This window comes from Chinchilla lanigera, unplaced genomic scaffold, assembly GCF_000276665.1.
Source record: "Chinchilla lanigera isolate Chin_1 unplaced genomic scaffold, ChiLan1.0 scaffold00212, whole genome shotgun sequence".
NCBI lineage: Eukaryota > Metazoa > Chordata > Mammalia > Rodentia > Chinchillidae > Chinchilla > Chinchilla lanigera.
The window spans coordinates 137,714-157,436 of NW_004955613.1; the positions used below are offsets into that span (position 1 = coordinate 137,714).

General features: G+C 43.6%; 1 protein-coding gene across 1 annotated transcript in view; it reads left to right on the forward strand.

The window, feature by feature from the left end:
- The window catches only part of LOC102027033, a 74,643-nt gene that overhangs the window by 10,417 nt on the left and 44,503 nt on the right, over positions 1-19,723 (forward strand). The window contains exons 3-7 of the mRNA XM_013510133.1: positions 5,130-5,213; positions 5,638-5,698; positions 5,797-6,144; positions 11,060-11,341; positions 13,452-13,568. Coding sequence (XP_013365587.1) covers positions 5,130-5,213; positions 5,638-5,698; positions 5,797-6,144; positions 11,060-11,341; positions 13,452-13,568 — 892 coding nt within the window. The remainder of the gene's footprint in view (positions 1-5,129; positions 5,214-5,637; positions 5,699-5,796; positions 6,145-11,059; positions 11,342-13,451; positions 13,569-19,723) is intronic.

Here is a 19,723-nt window from a genome sequence, read left to right on the forward strand (position 1 = left end):
CACTGAACATGAACAGGAGCCTTAGGAGTAAAGCCATGTTGCCAGCACTGGCTGTGCCTGTCCAGGAGCGATGCTCATCCTTCCATTTCCTAAGATCCTGCTCCGTCTCCTTCTGCAGAGTGCTGTAGTTTTTTTTATAGAGGTCTTTCACTTCCTTTGTGAGTTTAATTCCTCAATATCTTATTTTTTTGAAGCAACTGTGAATGGTCTTCTTTGCAGAATTCCTTGTCATCCTATTCATTGTTGGCAATCACAAATGCTAATGATTTCTTGTGTGTTGCTCTTGTATTCTGCCACTTTGATGAAATTGGTGATTAATTCTAAGAGTTTTTTGTACAGGTTTTTGGATCTTCTATGTGGAGAATCATGTTCTCTGTAAATAATGATAACTTGAGTTCTTTCTTTCCTAGATGAGTCCCATGTATTACTTTCTATTGAATAACTGCTCAGAGCAATATTTCAAGTACTATGTTGAATAGCAGATGTGATAGTGGACATTCTTGTCTTGTCCTTGATTTCAGGGGACATTTTTTTGTTTTTCCCCATTTAGTAGAATGCTGGCTACTGGTTTGTCATAAATAGTGGGATATGTTCCTTTTATACCTGTTTTCTTCAGTGTTTTTATTATGAAGGGGCATTGGATTTTGTTGAAAGCCTTCTCTGTATCTATCCCTGTACCCATGTGTTTTTTGACCTTGCTCTTGTTTCTGTGATGCATTACATTTTTAGCCTTACTTATTTTGAACTATACTTGTATCTCTGGGATGAAACCTACTTGATCAGGACGGATGCTCTTTTTAATACTCTGCTGCTTTCTATTTACAAATAGCTTGCTGAGGATTTTTACACCTATGTTCATTAAGGCAATGGGCCTGTGGTTCTCTGTTTTTAATTGGCTTTTCCCTGGTTTTGGTTTAGGGGTGATATTGGCTTCCCTGAATGATTTGGAGAGCAGTGCATCATGTTCAGTTTATTGGAAGAGCTTGAGGTTCATTGTGATAAAACATCCTTAAAGGTTTTGTAGATTTCACCTGTGAATCCATTAGGGCTCAGGTTTTGCAGTGGACAGAGTATTACTGAGTCAATTTTGTTTGTTACTGGGATGTAAAGCACATTTACATCTTCTTGGGTTAGTTTTGGTAGTTTGCATGTGTCTAGGACTTTGTTCATGTCCTCAAATTTTTAAATTTTGCTGGAGTTAGTTTTTCACACTAGTTATTGCCTTCTGGTTTGGACAGCGTCTGCTGTAATTTCACATTTTTTTCAGTCTCCGTTTCATTGATTTCTGCACTCATCTTTATTATGTCCCTCCTTGACTTTGGCTTGATGCTGGTTTGCTGTTGCTCCTCAGGTATCTGGAGGTTTCTCATAAGGTTATTTACCTGCACCTGGTTCTTTCCCAATGTGAGCATTAACTGTGAACAATTTTCCTCTTAGATCTGCTTTCACAGTGTTGCAGAGGAATTGTTGAGGTGCACGTTCTTGTCATTCATTTCCATATTTTTAAAAATTTCTCCTTTGGTTTTTCTCTGTTACCCATTATTTGTTGTGGAGTAGTTTGTTAATTTTCCAGGAAATTTTCCCTCTCCAAGATATCTGCCTGCATTGATTTCATTTTCATTGCACATAGTGGACATGCGCTGCATAGTGTGCATGGGGGATTTCAATTCTTTTATATTTATTTAAGAAACACCTCGTGGACTAGTGCATGATCTATTTTGGAAAAAGTACCATGTGCTGCTGGAAAGAATATATATTATATTATAGAGGGATGGGATAGTCTGTATATATCTATTAAGTCCATGTGTTTAAAGATATGTTTCAGCTCTGAAATATTTCCATTAGTTTTTTAGTTAATCTCTCTGTGTGGAAGTAAGATGTCTTAATTCTATGTCTTTTGTTTTTTGTTTTTTTGTTGTTTTTTTTTTTTTGTACAGGGAATTCAAATCAAGATCTCACGCTTACCAGCAGGCACTTATGCCACTATGCCACATTCCTGGCCCAAAAATTCTTTAGTATGATTGTGTTAATGTTTATTTGATCTTTGAATTTCAGAAGTTTTTGCTTTTTTAAGATAGACACTCCAGTATTTGATGCATGTATTCTGATCAATGCTATCTTTTTGTTGAATTTTTCTATTAAATAGTATGTAGTGATGTTCTCTGTGTCTTCTAATCCATTTTAGCTTGACATGTACCACGTCAGATATCACAATTGCTACCCCTACTTGTTTAGAGGTTCCTGGCACATGGAATGTTGTTTTCCATCCTTTAATTTTTAGTCTATGAATATATCTTTGGATTAGGTAAGTTTTGTGAATGTAACACATTGTTGGAGTTTGATTTTTGATTCTAGTCTCCCAGTCTGTGCGTTTTGCTTGGAGAGTTGAGGCCATAAATACTGAAATATTATTGAGTGGTGTTGGTTATTTACTATCACTGCTTTGTTTACTTGCTCATGTATCATTTTTTTGTTTTGCTTTTCCTGCTGTTTTTTGTTGTTTATCCACTGACCTCACTAATTTTCTCTGTATTTGTCCGTGTGTCCAGTCTGTTGTTTCTGTGGAGAATAGTGAGCGTTCTCTCTAGAGCTGCTGTAGCACTCGTATATCCTTTGAGCTGGTGTTACCATGGTAATATCTTGTTTCTCCATCTATTTTTAAATGCACATTTGCTGGGTAAGTTAATCTAAACGGGAAGATATTGGCTCTTAGAGTTTGAAAGACTTCTCACTCTTCTGGCCTTCAAATTTTGTGCTGGGAAATCTGCTACAGTTTTAATTATTGTACTTTTATTTGTGATTTTCCTTTTTCCTTGGCTGCCTTTAAAATTATGACTTTTGAATTAAATAAAGATTATTTGAATTGACTTGCATTTAAAAAGGATAAATTTAATAGAATATGCCTTGGTAAATTTCTGCTTTCATCATAATCATTTGGAGTTCTATAAGCATCACTTACTTGTATTTTAAAAACTTTTCTTGTTTGGGAAGTTTTCTTCCATAATTTCTGTAAGCCTGTTGGTGAATCCATATGGGCAATTCTAGATTTTCTTTAACTCCAATTGGCCTTTGATTGTCTTTTCTATTATGTAGCACCTGCTGGGTGGTCTTCTCTTGTTCTCCTGTTTTCAATTGGATTTTTTGAGCTCTTTGTCATAATTCACTCTTTTGTCCTCAGTGTCAGATACTCTGTCTTCACATTGGTCATTCCTGGAATATATGAATGCTATACTGTTTTTCCTGCCAGATGTTGCTTTCTGACTTCTTTTTGAAGATTCCATACCCTTGCTGAAACTGTCATTCAACTTTTGAACTGCTTTGACTAGCTAGTCCAGTTTTACTTATTCCCCCAAGTTCACTGTGGGCATAGTGAGTGTTTTTGCTGTAAACTTTTCGTGCATTTCCTCTTTGAACTCATCTATTTTTTTCATCTCTTCTAAGCACTTTTCACAGATTTCTGCTATCTGGCAATTGTTTCCTTTCCCTTCGTGCCTCCTTGCCCTGCCTTGGAGGAATTGGAGGGGCATTGGAGATCATCTATCTCCTTATTTCCCCATTCCACTACTTGTACCTGTATTTATTTGATTACAACTATATATGTATATACATATTTAAATTATATGTGTCCCCTTATCTTTTCCTCCTCCCCATTTTTGGTGCAGGGGTTACTAGAAATTAAGGACAGTGTGTGGTTATATGGAGCATTTTAATAGAATGTTACCTCCTATGAATAATTTTCAGCTTTATATGTCCACTGCTCGTATTTACTATTTCTGTGACTTACTTTATGTGGTTTTGATTCTGTCGCTCTGTTTTGCCACAAGAATTCCTTCAATATGTCACCCACAGATTCAGTCTACAGCATTTCTATATGATTGTCCTTGCAATTACTCTCCCCTCTCTAGACCAGGGACAGGACCTAGACACTTATTAAATTAGAGTCAATGAACTTACAAATATGCAAGTGTATCCATGTAATATACTCATGAAGTCATAAAAGAACATAAAGTCATGCTACTAAATAACTCAAGAGACATGAAGAACTTAAACCAACAAGATGTCTGATGGGAACACAGATGAGATACTCCAATGAGCTACTGCCTATGTGATTCCCAAGTAGCTTCTTTGCCTGATTGTAGTCTGAGCGTTCACATCCCAGTTACACCTGTGCCCCTCCACTGCAAAGCTGGGGTTAACGCAGACTCCGACCTCCTTCTGCCAGGTTGCTGGCATTTTTGCAGAGTCTGATCCAGCCCGAGTTCTTGGGTAAGGGGCTCCCTCTGTCCCTCTCCCTGGGTGTGGTGGTGGATTTCCAGAGAAGTTCACAGACATTAAGTTGTCCTCTGAGTCAAAGTGATTGCTGTGCAGTCAATTCAACTGCAGCAGTAAGTGTCTAACTCATTTCAGTGGTGTCCATCAGGGTTGGCTGAGAAGTAACACAGCGCAAGCCGCTGTTGTGGATCTCCCTTCATCAGTGGGAACATGGTGCCCTGTGAGCCTCCAAAGCTGACTAACTCGGGCTGAATCTCCTGCCTGAGTGCAGGTCCCAGCACTGTGATCTCCAGTCCCTGCCTTTCAGCAGGACTCACTGCCATCTGCCCTCCACTGCCCACAGGCTCCAGTGACTAACTTTCCCTCCCCAACCCTGGGACCCTGGCAGTATGAAGTCCCCAGGGGGCTGCTCTGGGATTGAAGTCCAGACTCCCAGCGCTTTCCCACAACGTCTTCCTGGCCGAGCTGCACTGCAGGGCTGCGTCCTGGTGTAAGGCGGATACTCACCACCGTTGCCGCTGAAGTTCACTCAGGACAGAGACTCATGTTCTTCCCACTGTCTCCCACTCCAGATTTCAGACCCCTTGTCCTGGAGAAGTGGAGCTGCGGGAGCTCACTGCTCCGCCATCTTGTCCTCTCTCTTCTGTGTTTCTTGTTGCTGTTCTCTGAGACTTTCCAGTGTGGCTCCTTCCCCACTCAGTCGTATTGTAGCTTCCAGATCTTCCTTCTTAGTGGATCTATCTCAGCTTCTTGATAGTACGTTTCCTCTAGAAATCCATGTTGAATCTTCTATTCTACACTTTTGCTTGGTTCAGAAATAGGCCCGTTATTTGACTCCAATTTCTGCTTTCCCGTAGATGAGGGTGGGGAGGTTAAGAACTAGGCCCAAGTTGGTGGTGGCTGAGCCAAAGTGTGGAGTCCACAGCTGTGAATTTGGCCAGGTAATAGCCCTCAGGCCTGAGCATTCTGATGGAGACACAGATATTAATTTTCTAGAGTACACATAGATAATATCTCTCTACTGTTTGCTTAAGAAAAACACTAGTGTTAATGTTTTCACATTTAGTTGACTTATATGATAATGTATATGACAGAAGTAATATATGCTTTAAAGCAATAAAATATTTGGCACTATTTTAAAATATACATTTTAAGTCCCATTATTATGTGGTAAGGTATTAAAGCACTCACTGACTGAAATTCTTCAACTGTAAAATTATAATGCTCCCAAAACTCAGGGTAATAATTAAATACACTGCTTCATATGAACTTGACTTATAATCCTAAGTAAACTGGAGAAACCTTAATGTAGCCTAAGGTCATGTGACTATTGCACATTTAGCCTAAGGCCCTATGATCTCTTAGACTAAAAGTGAACCTGCATCTCCTACTTTATCTCTGCTCATCAACTCTCCAAGCTCAGCAAGTGAGCTGACCTGGTGTCATCCTTGTCTTGTCAGAAAGCCACCGCCATGCCTGCCATGCTCTCAGCAATGATTCTGTCCTCTTCTTAATCACCTCCAGGGCAGTTCCAAGTGAAGGGACCAAGCTCACCAGTCATTGTCCGGGTCAGAGAAGCAGCTGTGCTTCCCTGCCACCTCAGCCCACCCACGGATGCTCAGAACATGGAGATCAGATGGTACCGAGACCACCAATCGGTACTGGTGCACGAGTACAGGGATTCTCAGGACCACATGGAGCAGCAGAGTCTCCAGTACCAAGGGAGGACAGAGCTCCTGAGGGAGAACATCACCGAAGGCCAGGTGGCCCTGAGGATCCATCCCATCCTCCCTGCAGATGAAGGGCAGTACAGCTGCGTCTTTGTAAGATCCACACAGCTCAGCCAAGCACAGTTTGAGCTGCTTGTCACAGGTGAGCAATGAAAACGCTGAAGTGTTTTTTTTGTTTGTTTGTTTGTTTTTTTATCCAAGCAGGACTCAATTGAATGTGTGAAATATGTGGCTTTGTCTGTACAAACATCATAATGGAATCTAGGTGTTAGAATTCAAACATCTAATTAGTCCTTGGAGAGCAATTTATTCTTTTATAGACAAAGTTTCCTATAGATATTTTGCCAATATAGTTGCTGAAGGGCAGGTTAGATCATGGAATCCAGTGTGTTTTAACTCCACGAGTCTCAGAACTCATCTCAGTCTAGGGATTTCCTTCTCACCTGCTAGAGCCAGAGGGAGGTCCACAGGGACAGGAGGGACCTGGGCAGCCTAGTTTTGAAGCCTGGGTTTCTACAGCTCACATCCTTCCATCCTGGCTGTGCTCCTTCCTATCATCAGAAACCTGTGCTGTGACCTTCCCTCCTCACCAGACATTGACAGCAGGGAAAACCTGTCCTGAGGAGATGGAAGGGTAAGGGAGGGCTCATACTTCAGCCGTGAATGAGCCTGAAGCATCTTACTGTGCAGGTGTCTCTGGGCCATCTGCTGAGCTCCAGGAAGGGCTCCTCTTGTTCTCTCTTTAAAGAGAATCAACAGAAACCAAACAAACCACCACTAAGAGCAAAATTCTGATCTTTGTGATGCAGCAGGAGGTAGATCTCCAGGTCCACCAATCTGTGTATGTCTCCTGTGCTTCTCGTCTGTGATAATTTCTGAAAGCTCTTGGGAGAATAATGTGTGATCACAGCAATTCTGGCAAGGACCCAAGTGACTGCTGTCTCTCAGTTACCTAGAAAAGCAGAGAGTCACACAATTCTTACACATTTTAAAAGCCTCCATAAAGGAGACTTCCTGGCCAATTTTATCCAGAAAACTCTTTTTCCAGAAAAAAATGCTGAAAATCACAACCTTTATTCATGTATCATTCAGTGTTTAACTGCAGAAACAGATATATAACAGGAGATACACAAGTATATAAGCACTTAGAAGACTGGCTGATGATACTCATCCAGAGTTGGATGAGGAAGCATGCAGAGGGTATCTGCACACTAGAGACCAAAGGATTCAGTCCAGGTCTTGGAGCTCACTGCAGTGTCTCCCTGTACAAGTCTATCAGGAGGCCGATGGGTCTGTGATGGAAGGTTGAAAGGTCTACACAGGAAGGGCCACAGTCTACTCCTGAAGTCCAAAAAATCTGAAATGGAAGCCAAAGAGTCTGCACTAGAAGCCAGGAGATGACATCCAAGCCAAAGGTGAAGCCTGGAGCTCTCAGAACTTCAGAAGCCAGTCCATCCTTCCTCATTTCCCCTTTATATTCTTCCAATTACAGGCTGCCCTAGTGTAGGTCCTAGGCACACCTTAGGGTGTAGGATTGCTGAACAGATTTTTTAAGCTTCTAAACATCTCAAGTTGATTCAGTCAATCAAGCATACAATAACTCTTTCCTCACAATCTCTGGTCCTGGGGCAGAGCTCTGCCCCTGTCTGGGTTAGGAAGCCCCCATATTGCAGCTGGTTCCCTGGACTTGGCCCTACAGGGGCCCACTTTATGCAAAGGGCCAGTGCCCGGCGGACGCACTTGCCCAGGAGCTTGCAGGGCTGGGTGAACCTGACCTTGCTCCTCCCTCACCCAGCCTCACCTTCTGGTGAGATCTTCACTCTCCTGTGTGGACATCTGGGAAGACCCTGACACATCCATTCCTAGAGGCTCTGCAATCATTTTCCAGAATGTGTGCAACTGTGTCCAGTAAACCTTTACTTATGTAAATTAAAAGACATCATGAGTGGCTTTGAATCTGAAGCCAGCTCCTCCATGTGTCTCCTGGCCCATTCCTTCATTCCTCTGCAGCAGCCCCACTTGTCCTGTCCCAAGGCTTCTCTTCTGGCACGGACGGATTCCACACCATGTAGGAATCAGCTTCCCTGGGCTCCACTTTATTCCCGCATACTCAGCAGCACACACTTCACATCCTGAAACTCCTGGCTGCACACCTGCTGTCCTGCCTGCCCTGGAGTTTGTTCCAACAGCAGCAATGTTGTCCTGACCACCTGCTGGGATCTCTGTTTGGATCTCATGGGTCCAACAGGAGAGTTTATCAGAGGCATCACCTCTCTGAGTTCTAGAAAGAGTAAGGCAGTGGTGGTTGTGGGTTCAACCTGGGCACATCAAGTTCAAGAGAAATTTAAATGAATATGAAGCCAGTGTCAAACTCCCTCGTTTCACTGCTTACACCCACCAGAGACAGTGTGCTTTAATCCCACTCACTTCTTTATGAAGCTCAAGCAAACACAGCACGTCCAAGAGGTTCAGTTGGTTTTCTCATGCTGCGTGAGCAGTGAGATAAGTGGAACCCTGGTTTGTAGGTGTAATGTGTTCCACAAACAAGCTTCTAGTCCAGAGCACTTGTACATGAAAACAAATTTCTGCCTGAATAGTGGGACCTCAGGTGATTTATTCCACAACCCCAAAGTATTCATGTAAGAAGATTGCAATGCTCTCATATAATACAAAGTAATAAAGAAAATACAAAATATGAAGGAAAATGAACAAATTCACCTGCCCTTGCCTTGGAAAACCTTCATGGCTGGTTGAGGGAGACAACAGAGGGAAGGTCACTGTAGGCGGCAACTTGCACTATTACAAATGGAATCACTGCTGTCTGTTGACTCAGTGGAATCTTTTCCTTTTTGTGAAACTTTAACAAGAAACCTGTCCACAGGCATTAGCTTTTTCTTCCTTTTCAGCATTTGCTGGGATGTGACACTGCACTGTTATTAAACAGATGCATTGCTCACACTGCGACAGCCTTATTCTGCTGTCGGTTTTCTACAGTGTGCTGCACTCTTTCCTCTATGTCACACATCGCCCTAATCTCATTAGATGTGAGGGATTCCTCTGCCTTTTTTTCCTCCTCATCTGCAGAGATCTCCTCCATCACCTCTGGCTGTTGGTAGATGATCCTCTACAATCTCTGAGGCTGAGAGAAAGAAAGAGAGAGACAGAGAGAGAGCGAATGACCACTGGCTGTGTTGTGGTCATGTGTCATTTCGCATCAGAGAGTACTCTTTCTACCAGGTATCCCTTGACTAGCAAGTTAAAGCTATGAGAAGTGTTTCATACTCTTCTGGAACACGCACAAAAGAAGTCACTAGGTTTTACAATAATCTGAACTTTATGTCCTACAGCAGAGTAGTATATTTGTAGATGTAAGTTTTCACACTGTGTCCTTGAGATTCAAACACAAAATAATAAGTTACCACCAGTATGTTCTGCAGAACCCAATTTTTTTTGCATAGACATATTGGTGCCTAAAGTCACTGGTGTCTTTCTGTATTCTCCAGGAAATGATCTCTGTTTTTAATAAGGTGTGAAACATTTTGGCTTTATGTTGTCTTTTCTCTTATGATTCACTAGAAAAATGACATCATCTTATACTCATTCAATCCTCTTTCTTGCTCCACATGAGCACATCTCAGAGGACACCTGAACCCCTGGGCTGATTGCTCAGAGCTGAACCTCATGGACCCTCTCAGGAGCTGTGCTTTCTTAGCTGTGTGGCTGCTGGTCCTCATTTCTTTAGTCTGCCCTGTCCTCCTGGAGGAGTAAAGTGAGGAATCTGTTCCCCCTGGAGATGCAGTCTCTGTAGGGACCCAGAGCCTCTCTCTGCCCGCTCCTCACTGTTTCCCTTCAAGGAGACGCTGTGCTGCCCTCAGCAGGGCGGCTCTCCTCCAGAGCTCAGAGCTGCAGCTTCCCCTCTTGCTCCTGGCTGCGTTTTCCTCTCCCCACCTCCTTACCGAGACCGGTCCTGTGGACAGACACGGCATGGGAGCAGGTGAGGCATCTGCTGTGTGCACTGCCCTGCTGCACGCTGGGCTTCGTCCTGACCCAGTGCTGCTGCGAGGAGCAAGAAGCAAGGAGCCTGGGTGGGAGAGTGGGAGGACACTGTGAGGTCTGCACGGCCTTCACTCTGAGGCCCCAGCTCCCCTGCAATGGAACCTTCACATCCACTTTGAGGAGGACCCCACAGCAGCCCTGGGGAGAGGGGAGAAACCCTGGGGAAAGGATCAGTGCCTTGCCTCATGGTCACGGGCCAAAGGTTGCTCAGGGCACGTCCAGCACAACGCCTTCACTGGCATGCTGAGTCCAGTTCTACAGGCAAGGTGCCCGGGGCCCGAGTGGTGCTTGGCTGGCAGGCGTGGGCACAGAGCTCATGCACTTAACCGTGCCGACCCGGTACAGTGTCCTGGCCGTGCCTTGTTCTGAACATTCAACCTGCATTCATGGTAAGTAAAATGGAGCAGTTTTTAGTTACTGCATCATGTTGCCTGTGCCACACACACACACACACACACACACACACACGCGCGCGCGCGCGCGCACACACACACGTGCGCGCACACTGTGCTGGTGTCCTATGGGCTGGATGACAGTGACAGGACCGTCCCCACGTCACAGGTTCCTGTGGGCAGTTCTGCTGCAGATCAAGAACAGCTAAGTGAATGCTGTGAGATCAACCGTATTTTACACAGAAATCCACGGGATGCTGTGTGATCTGCAGCTCTCAGCTTCAATTAGGGGATAGATCATTTCAGCATCCACCTTGGGGAGCATCAGGTGGAAGGATAAATAAAGCTTCCAGGGGATGGAGAAGAACGAAATAAAAGATATGGAACTCTTTGGTATTGTATATTTTGCCAGTGCTGATGTAGTTAATTTCATTTCTTTAAGGTATTGTGCAGGGAAATACTTTATGTGCAGCGTCTGTGCAACTCAGTTTTCAGAAACACAGAGCTGAAATTCATAGAGGTTCATTAGTAATCACCAGTTGACTGGCCCACCTGATGTGTTTATAAACTCAAAAAGATGAATTATTTTCCCTCTTGTGATTCCTCCAGCCTCAGGTACTCCTCCTCACATCCACATTCAGCCTGCGCACACCGGGAGCCTTACGCTGACCTGCTCATCCTCGGGGTGGTACCCAAACCCTGAGCTCCAGTGGAGGGACCCGCAGGGACGGCCTCTGTCACCTGGCTCTGTGAAGGTGTCTGTGCAAGATGACGGCCTGATTGATGTGAAAAGCTCCGTCACAGTGGAGGAAAGCTCAAGAGCAGATGTGTCCTGTTCCATCAGGAACCCTGTGCTCAGAGAGGAGAAGGAGTCCCGTCTCTCAGTGGCCGGTGAGTTCCCTCAGAGCCCTCATTCTGCGATGTCAGTGCTGAGGCGGGAGGTGGACTGGCGATGGCCCTGATGGAAAGACTGGAAGAGTGGTCCAGCTCATCCACCTCTAACTCTTATTTGGAAAGCTAGTTCAATATACCTGTGTTGCTATTTTTTATTTTAGCACAGTAAACTCACTATTTCACTTCATATTAAATGGTGTCATGGATAAGCAAAACATGTAAGTATAACAGACTATTTTGAGGAACATGTGGAAGTTCATTCCAAACTTGTCAAATGACATTAGCAAGGGTGACACTTGCATAGCAGTATGGAGCTTATCCTTCCTCCTATCACACTGAATTGAAGTCCTGGCATTGCCACCTGCTGGCCTTGTGATACTGGACAAGTATTAGCCATTGTCTGTCCAGTTCCCTGTTCAGTAGGTATAATCACACTATGTCATTAGACCGTGGTGAGCAGTGACTCACGTCAGGCATCCGAGGGCGGAGAAGAGCTGCACGCCGCAGTCTGCGCTGTGCTCCGTCCGCAGTGACCGCTCCCAGGAGTCCGTGTGGCTCCGATGCCCCTGCAGCTTCCGTGACTGCTCTCCTCAGTCTCGGAGGAACTGCGGAGCCTGTGAACTCGCTGCTCACTCCCTGTGCATTTGTCCTCTCCCCAGCCTCAGCTTTTGCCCCTTTCTCGCCTTTTCTCCACCGTCTCCCTCCCCACCCCACACAGCACCGCCGCCCCTGGCGCTGACTGCTGGGCTCCTTCTGCTTCTCCCAGGAGCCGTTCCTGCTGGTCCCTGAGACCTGCGCCCTTTCCAGGAGCCGCGCCCAGCAGGGCCTGAACTGAGCGCCTCTCCACGGTCCCCTGTTTATTCTGCGTTGTAGTTTTCTGTATCCCTAAGTGAAGTATAAACCGTTGTAGATACTGTGTTCTATATCTTAAATATCCCCACTAATTGGTAAATTATTTGGTGCCAAATATATATTGCCAAATTGATAAATAGATTAGTGTCTGAAGGAATTAGTAAAACATGTCTTTTTTATTATTCAGTTTGGTAACTTACACACATCAAAGGTAATGAAAATGAGAGCTTTTGAAGTTGAGATTGTAAAAAGAATTGTGCATCAGAGGAGTAAGTTTCTACTGAGAATCTTAGAAAAACAAAATTTGAGATGGTGCAGTAGCCCACGTGTTGTAGCTAGGCTTTCATGCCAATAGAGGACTGCAGGATATTTTTCAGATAATGAAGAGTCGGAGCTAAGAAATATAATTGTCTTTAATCCTAATGCTAGAAGATGCCTGAAACCTGTATAGTAGAGCACAATGTACATAAAGAATGAATCTTCATATTCATAAAATTTGAACCGTTATGCATAAATAATTAGACAGCAATTATCTGACTAGCTGATTACCATGTAAGCATATTTTTAACATTATGGATTGAAGATAGCTCTTGAAGGAGAATGTTCCTATTTCTCTTCTGACTTCAAACCATTGCAGATACAAACCCTGAAAACACAGTCCTTCTTCACATTTAAGTTCACCACAGCTACACCTTCAGATGAATCCTTGCTATGAGCTGGAACTGCCCTTCAGGTGTGGACTTGACATCTGAGTGTTTTATCCTCTGGCATGAGTCCACATCCCCACCTCAATTGTAGTGCATCCCCACCTGTGTCCTCACATAAGGCTGGGCTCACAGCTATGGACAGGTGGGAATAACTGGACAGAGAGGACCGGGGCAAGTTCCCTTGAAGAGTGAGGGGAAGAGAATCTCCTGTACTCAGTGCACTTGTATTCATGAACACTTTTGCACGTCCCATGTATAAATATGGGATTCAGTCTGGATGGTAGATGCATGAATATCTATTACACTGGCTTATATATTCAGCGTGTTCCCATAGCTTCCAAATTACTTAAGACCTTGCTGGGTCTCACACATCAGGGAAGCAGGGACACAGGAGACCCTCAGATCCTGAGTTCCTGAGAGTCGCAGGGGGCTGAGGCTCAGTGTCTCTGCCCTGCTCTCTCCCTGGAGAAATTATCCGAGGACTGGAGCCCAGCAGCCAAGTCAGCTGGAGTCCAGCTGGGTCTCAGCAGCTGCTTCCTGTCTTTCAGAGGCCTTGTTCCCCCGGGTCAGCGCCTGGACGGTGGCACTGGCTGTGCTCCTGGTGCTCCTGGCCTTCAGCTTGGTGATGGCTGGTTTTCTCCTGCGGAGATCTAGAAGAGCCCAAGGTAAAGGGCGAAAGAGTGTGGGTTCATTACTTCATGGAGGGGTTGTGGGACCACAGTTATTTACCAGATGTGCTGGAAAATCTTGTTTACTTAAAATTCAATAGGAGGACCCTGAGGAAAAAAAATTCTTTGATTTGCACATTTTTGGCTCTAATCAGGGATTTTTCAGTGTTTTCCCTCTTCCCAGTCCCTCCTCTGTTGATTCTTTCTGAACTGACCCTGTTTCCCTCCCAGCATCCAGGTGACCCTCATCTTGGAGGGCTCCACGTGCCCCCAGATCCACAGCCACGCATCCCTCCTGGTTACACAGCGTGAAGCTCCGTGCAGGCGATGGCGCAGGGCCAGGTGTTCTTTACTACTGCTAGCAGAGGCCGGCTCAGTGTCCAGCTCAGGGTCCAGTTCAGGGCTGGCTGATCTAAAAATATCAGTTAAATGGCAGAGTCGTTCTTGTTTAAATTTTTTTCTTTCTTTAAAAATTTAAATTTGGGTTTTTTCATGGATTAGGGGATGCGTGTCATAGGATACCTAATTTTACAAAACACTCATGTCTTATAATTAATCTTTATTTGACATGACGTGACTCTCAGGCTTTGCTGCCTGGGAGAGCTGTGTCCAGGTGAGTAGCTGTGGCCAGAGCCGCCCAATAGAGAATCTGTGGACACCAGCCAGATGCCCCCTGACCTCAGGAGAAAGGAGAGCACTGAGGGTCCTAAGGCAGTCCACAAGAGTGAGCTCCATCAGGTGACGTACATGAGAAAGGACAATCAATGGCAGACCACGAGCAGCTGAAACTTACCACGATTCTGCACTCATGTATCTGAAGTTATTGTGTTTCCTCTCTGAAGGCTCCACTTTAGCAACTTCATGGGAGTGAGAAGAGTTAGCAGAGGTGGATGGAATGGTGCTCACTGCAGAGAACCAGTTCTGAACAGTCTATGAACTGATGCTAAAGCGTGTATAGCTAGGAGGGGTATAGTTGTGCTTAGTCAAATAATTATTTAGTGAGAGGGGTTTTTGGCAAGATATTTACTCTATGAATTAGACAATCCAGAAGATATATGGGATTATTATTTAGCTAAGATATTTTAAAATTAGTTCTTCTTAAGTTATTTTCCTTCATTTGCTGCCAAAACACATAAAGAGATCAGTTATTCAAGGAAGATTGAGTGGCAAGGACCTGGGAACCCCATTGGTCATTATTCTGCTGCCAGGCACCTGTCACCGTAGGCTTGAATAAGCATCAGGTTCAGAGTAATACGGGGCCCAACCCTGCTGAACTGTGTGCAGTTTTGAAATACTTTAAGCTGAGGATTAGAAATCTGATGATTATTTTAGAGAAACTAGAAGATATAGATTACATTTTTAGTCCAGAGAAAATTTAAAAGGCTGATACCTTGATTTGAACATCCACGACACACCCTCTTCTGGCCCAAGGTAGATGAACCCCCTTTCCATGCTCTGACCGCTAACCTTGTCAGTTATGCCAGGTTCTCGTGGGCATTTGTTACCCCTGCCCCTGAGTGCGTGGTGATGAACTGAGAATCCTCAACCCTATCTCAGCAGAACCATTTGAATGTTCTGAGAAGATTGCATTGATTAGTATTTACTACTCACCAATTTCCCAAATATGGGAATGATCACTCCCAAAATTAAAAGAAAAAATGAGGAGACCTGACTTTATATTCAAAATTTCCCACGAGCACAGTCATACACACAATGTATTTTTTACGTTGAGTTCTAATTGCTTAGCTTAGGGAACAGCAGTCCATCTCTGTGTCCTCCACTGCTGAGCTATCAAGTCTTGGGTTAAAGGTACCTCCTGTCAAAGGGCATAAGTTATGGGATGAGATGAGTGTATTGTAGGTAGGGAGAGGAAAAAGTTGGGTCACACACTTTGGTAAAGCATCAGCAGAGTATATGATAGTGAGAGGCAGTGTTTGAATCTTAAAATCAAATAACAGCACACAGCTTACGCACTTTTACCAAGTATAAGTTAAATGAAATTCACATGAAATGGAATGCCTCTTTTTGGTCTGAAGTACTGTTTAGACACAACTTAAATATCTGCCTGCTAATTTTTACAAAATAATTGTACTGACAGCATGGGGAAGGGTTAGTCCTATAGAGAAAAACAAGCCACTTTGGGTGAACCATGTGAGGACTGGGATTCGGGGGTTTGCACATCCTATTGGGCAAAGACCAGTGTGTTTCTATTCATGAAATAACTGACTGCCCACTCCATGGTTTGTGATGAACTGTACAAGAGGAGTAACTGATATCTCAAGAAACATGTGCATTTTACGCTTCTTTTTGGGTGCCAGGAATCAAATTCAGGAACTTACGCTTGTCAGGCTAGCCCTTGTGCAGCTGAGCCCTGATTCCATCAGAGGAGAAACACACAGGCCAGGTGGCTGAGTAGGAAAATTAGGCAGATGCTAGAAAATGTAGCATCATATCACCATGAAAACAACTTTGATCAACTTCAAAGAAAATTGTCCAGCCTTCAAATTTCAGTCAGCTCTATGGTTATCGTTTTCGAGGGTGGGAAACAGATTCCCAAGGAAGTAGCAAAATTTTCAGAGAGAAGTAGCAGAATTTCACTCAGAGCGGGACATTTTGTGAAATGAATTAATTGGTCTAAAACTCCATCTGTGTGTAATTATGCATTGTTTTGTTATGGGCCTCCATAGTTACAAAGTGGTGAGTTGTTAATCATTATATAAATTATGTAGTGAGTTGTCCATTCAAAGAGCACTGTTTGAGTGAGAGAGAGAAATCCTCTGTGACAAGTGTATTTCTCTTTCACATTCATTCAGTCAGGCAGTCACTAGCTTCTCTCAAGGTGGAACAGCGTGAATGAGATTTTCATTATTTTCAAGATATGAAGACAAATACGAGATAGGAGGACCATCTGCTCCAGATGGACAGTGCAGATCTGACATCACTGATCCTTAGTAACTTCAGTGACCTTTCAAAAGACATGCAGACATTAACCTGGTGGAATATATCTGACTTGTAATACGGTCATGATGCTGGTGTTTATGACACAAAGTTACACTTGGGATGTGAACGGTAACATATCCAAGCACCTTGACTCAAATGCAGGATCTGAAATCTTGGTAGTAATTGTGCAGCTAGTGATCCTGGAAGAGATACTTTTATGCCTACATCTGAATCGATATATTAAAATTTAAATTAATCTATTATATCTACTTAGGATTCATTCATTTAGTTTGTTTCATGAAAGAATAAATTCACCCACTGAAATCATATTCTAAGCAGAGTGTCATCAGAATGAACATTTTCTTCCAACAGGTTGTTGAGGACTCAACTAGTATGTACTTCTATCTAAATTTAATATGTTATATTACCAATATCACATGGTTATAAATCACTAACTTACACATGTGGAGCAACAACATATTTACTTTAGTCAAATTACAACTCTGGGTTCAAGGGTATCTCCTAATTTGTTTGTTTCTTGGTAGGAGACACCAGCTCAGGACCTTGAGCTTGCCAGGCAGGCGCTGGGCTGCTGAGCTGTATTCCCGGCCCCTCCTAATTGCTTTTAGGGTTTCCTTTTCAGATGCACTCTGAGAAAACGTGGTTTTAGTTTGTCACTTTACATTTGAATAGATCACTTTCCCTTAGGAAGCCAATCCCTACAGGAGTTCCTGAACTTGACCGTGGGGTCTTTGCCCAGGACACGCTCTGGGCTGACTCTGTGACCTGGGGGAGCACAGGTGCTCCTGTTTCCATCACAGCCCAGGGTCACAGGCAATCACAACTCAGCAGCAAACACGAGTTATGTGGTCCAGGATTCTTTCACCATAGTCAGTGGAATGAGGTCAGTTTGCTCTTGAAAGTCTACATTTTCCTCTGAAATAAATTTTCAGAGTGCAGATTCCAAAGTGCACCTCCCCTTGGTCTGCACATCAGAGAACTGCTCCCGCCCTGCTCCAAGGGGGCCCAGGACCCTGTTCCTCCTACACAGTGTCCCCACCAAGGCTCCAAGCCCTGCAGGGAGCTGTGTCCTTCGTACCCATGTGACCATCCCCAGGCTACCCGGGTTCTCCTGAGCCCAGCAGCTGAAGGCCCCCAGGCTGCTGCCCCGAGCTGGTCCTGGTGAGCCTGCTGCCTCCCAGCTGAGGAAGCTGCTGCCCACGTCCTGCTCTCTCTCAGCTCTCCCAAAGCCGAGCTTCTCCAGGCTCACACAGCCTTGCAGAGAGCATCTTTTAAAACAAAATGAAAGAAAAACGCCATCAGAAAGGTCTCAGAGAGTTTATGTATCACCTCTGCATTGTAGACATCAGAAAAATTCTGACTGTTGACCTGTATGCAATATGATGAGGTAGGCAATGTTGCCTTTCTTGTCTAACTTTTAAATCACACTCAGTTTTGGGTTTTCCATCTGAATAAATCTTTTCCCATAGACACACAGTTGATTAAATATAAATCCAAACAACTAGGCTGGGGAGATAGCTCAGTGGCATAAGTGCCTGCTAGGCAAGCACAAGGTCGTGAGTTTGATCCCTGGCACCGCAAAAAAATAATAATAATAAATAAATAAATCCAAATAATTGATGAAATATAGATCAACCTACTCAACAAAAATCCATCCTGACTAAATTCATCATTGGCCTCTTTTATCTCGATATGAAAGCCTCTGCAATAATATGTTGACATTTCCAATACTTCTGCTAAAGCCTTTTGCCTAGAATTGAATTAATACTACTTTTGAGAAATGGATATTTGAAATTCACCATACAATAAAACCACAGCAATGAGCAGGAACTCATTTAAGTATTTTTAAATTAGTAAGCCATAGGAAAGAATTTCTAATAAGGAGAAGATATTTCACAATCCACATGATTTTATTTTAATATGTCAAAGGAATCCTATATGCGAGAAACTGTACTTTATAATGATGATATAGGTACGTCTAAGTAGTGCTTTCTCCTATATCTGATACTGAAAAGTAGCAAATATTAAACATAAAAGATAGAGAAGAACTCGCAGGAGAGAGAGGTGAGGCAGACAGAGGGCAGATTCAGGGTTTTCTTAATTATCCTCTAAGTGGTGCAGAGCACTGCAGGGATCTGAGTGGAGAGAGGGCAGCACCATGATCACATGGCCTGGGCTGTGACGTGACTGCACCATGGAGTCCACGGACTTGTGAATTAGAGTTCACTGAGGGAGCAGCGATTGCAGAAGACACAGAACTCTAATGGAGATGGTGGAGGGAGGAGAGAAAATGTCCCACTGCTTCAGTGAAGCTGGAATCAGGACCTGGTGGGAAATCCAAGGGGGCCAGGGGAGAGAGGGTGGGAGGAGTGCAGAGGGTGTGGCCCTGCTCAGGCCTGAGCATCTGCAGACACTGTCCACTCCCTGACGGGAGAACCAGCGTGTTCTCAGCTCCCAGAGCCAGTCTTCTATTAATTCTCTTCCAGTAATGATGTCTTGCACATCACAGCCCTGTTGTAATGGGACTGGTTCTTGTGTGACACTGGAGCAGGAAAATGGGTCTATGCTTCATTCTGTTTTTAATTTATTGCTTTGTCTTTGACTGTTTTATTCAGAGACTATTTAACTCCATTCTTTTGTTGACTGAAAAGGTCACTTTTTACACGTCTTTATCTTTTTACCAGAGGAAGAATTTAAGTATTTTTCTTTTATCATAATAAGAGAAAACTTTGTCACATAAGTACCAAGAAAGGACTAGCTCAACATACATTACTAGTAAGAACAAATATCATTTAGCTACTCAATGATACTTTAAAAGTGTGCTGATCTCTATGTGTACAATTTTTTTTTTTACTCTAAAGAGTAAAAGAAGGATGACAAAGCAGTAGAGGATACACCGAATTACAGACAAAGTGGTAGGACATTATCAATGGTTGTTATTTTACCTGTTGGTATCTTCAAGATAGTTTCTCAGGAAAACTAATAGACAAGTAATAGTGAGTTACAGACAGAAATGGCAGGAAATTATCAATGGTTGTTGTATTATACCCTGGTTTCTCCAAAGTGGTCTCTAGGGAAAACAAATTGAGCTATACATGAGCGATCAATCAAATAATCATTGACCATTCTCAGTGGTTGTTGTTGAAAACACATAGTAACAAACATACATCCATTTACGAAATAGCATAGGA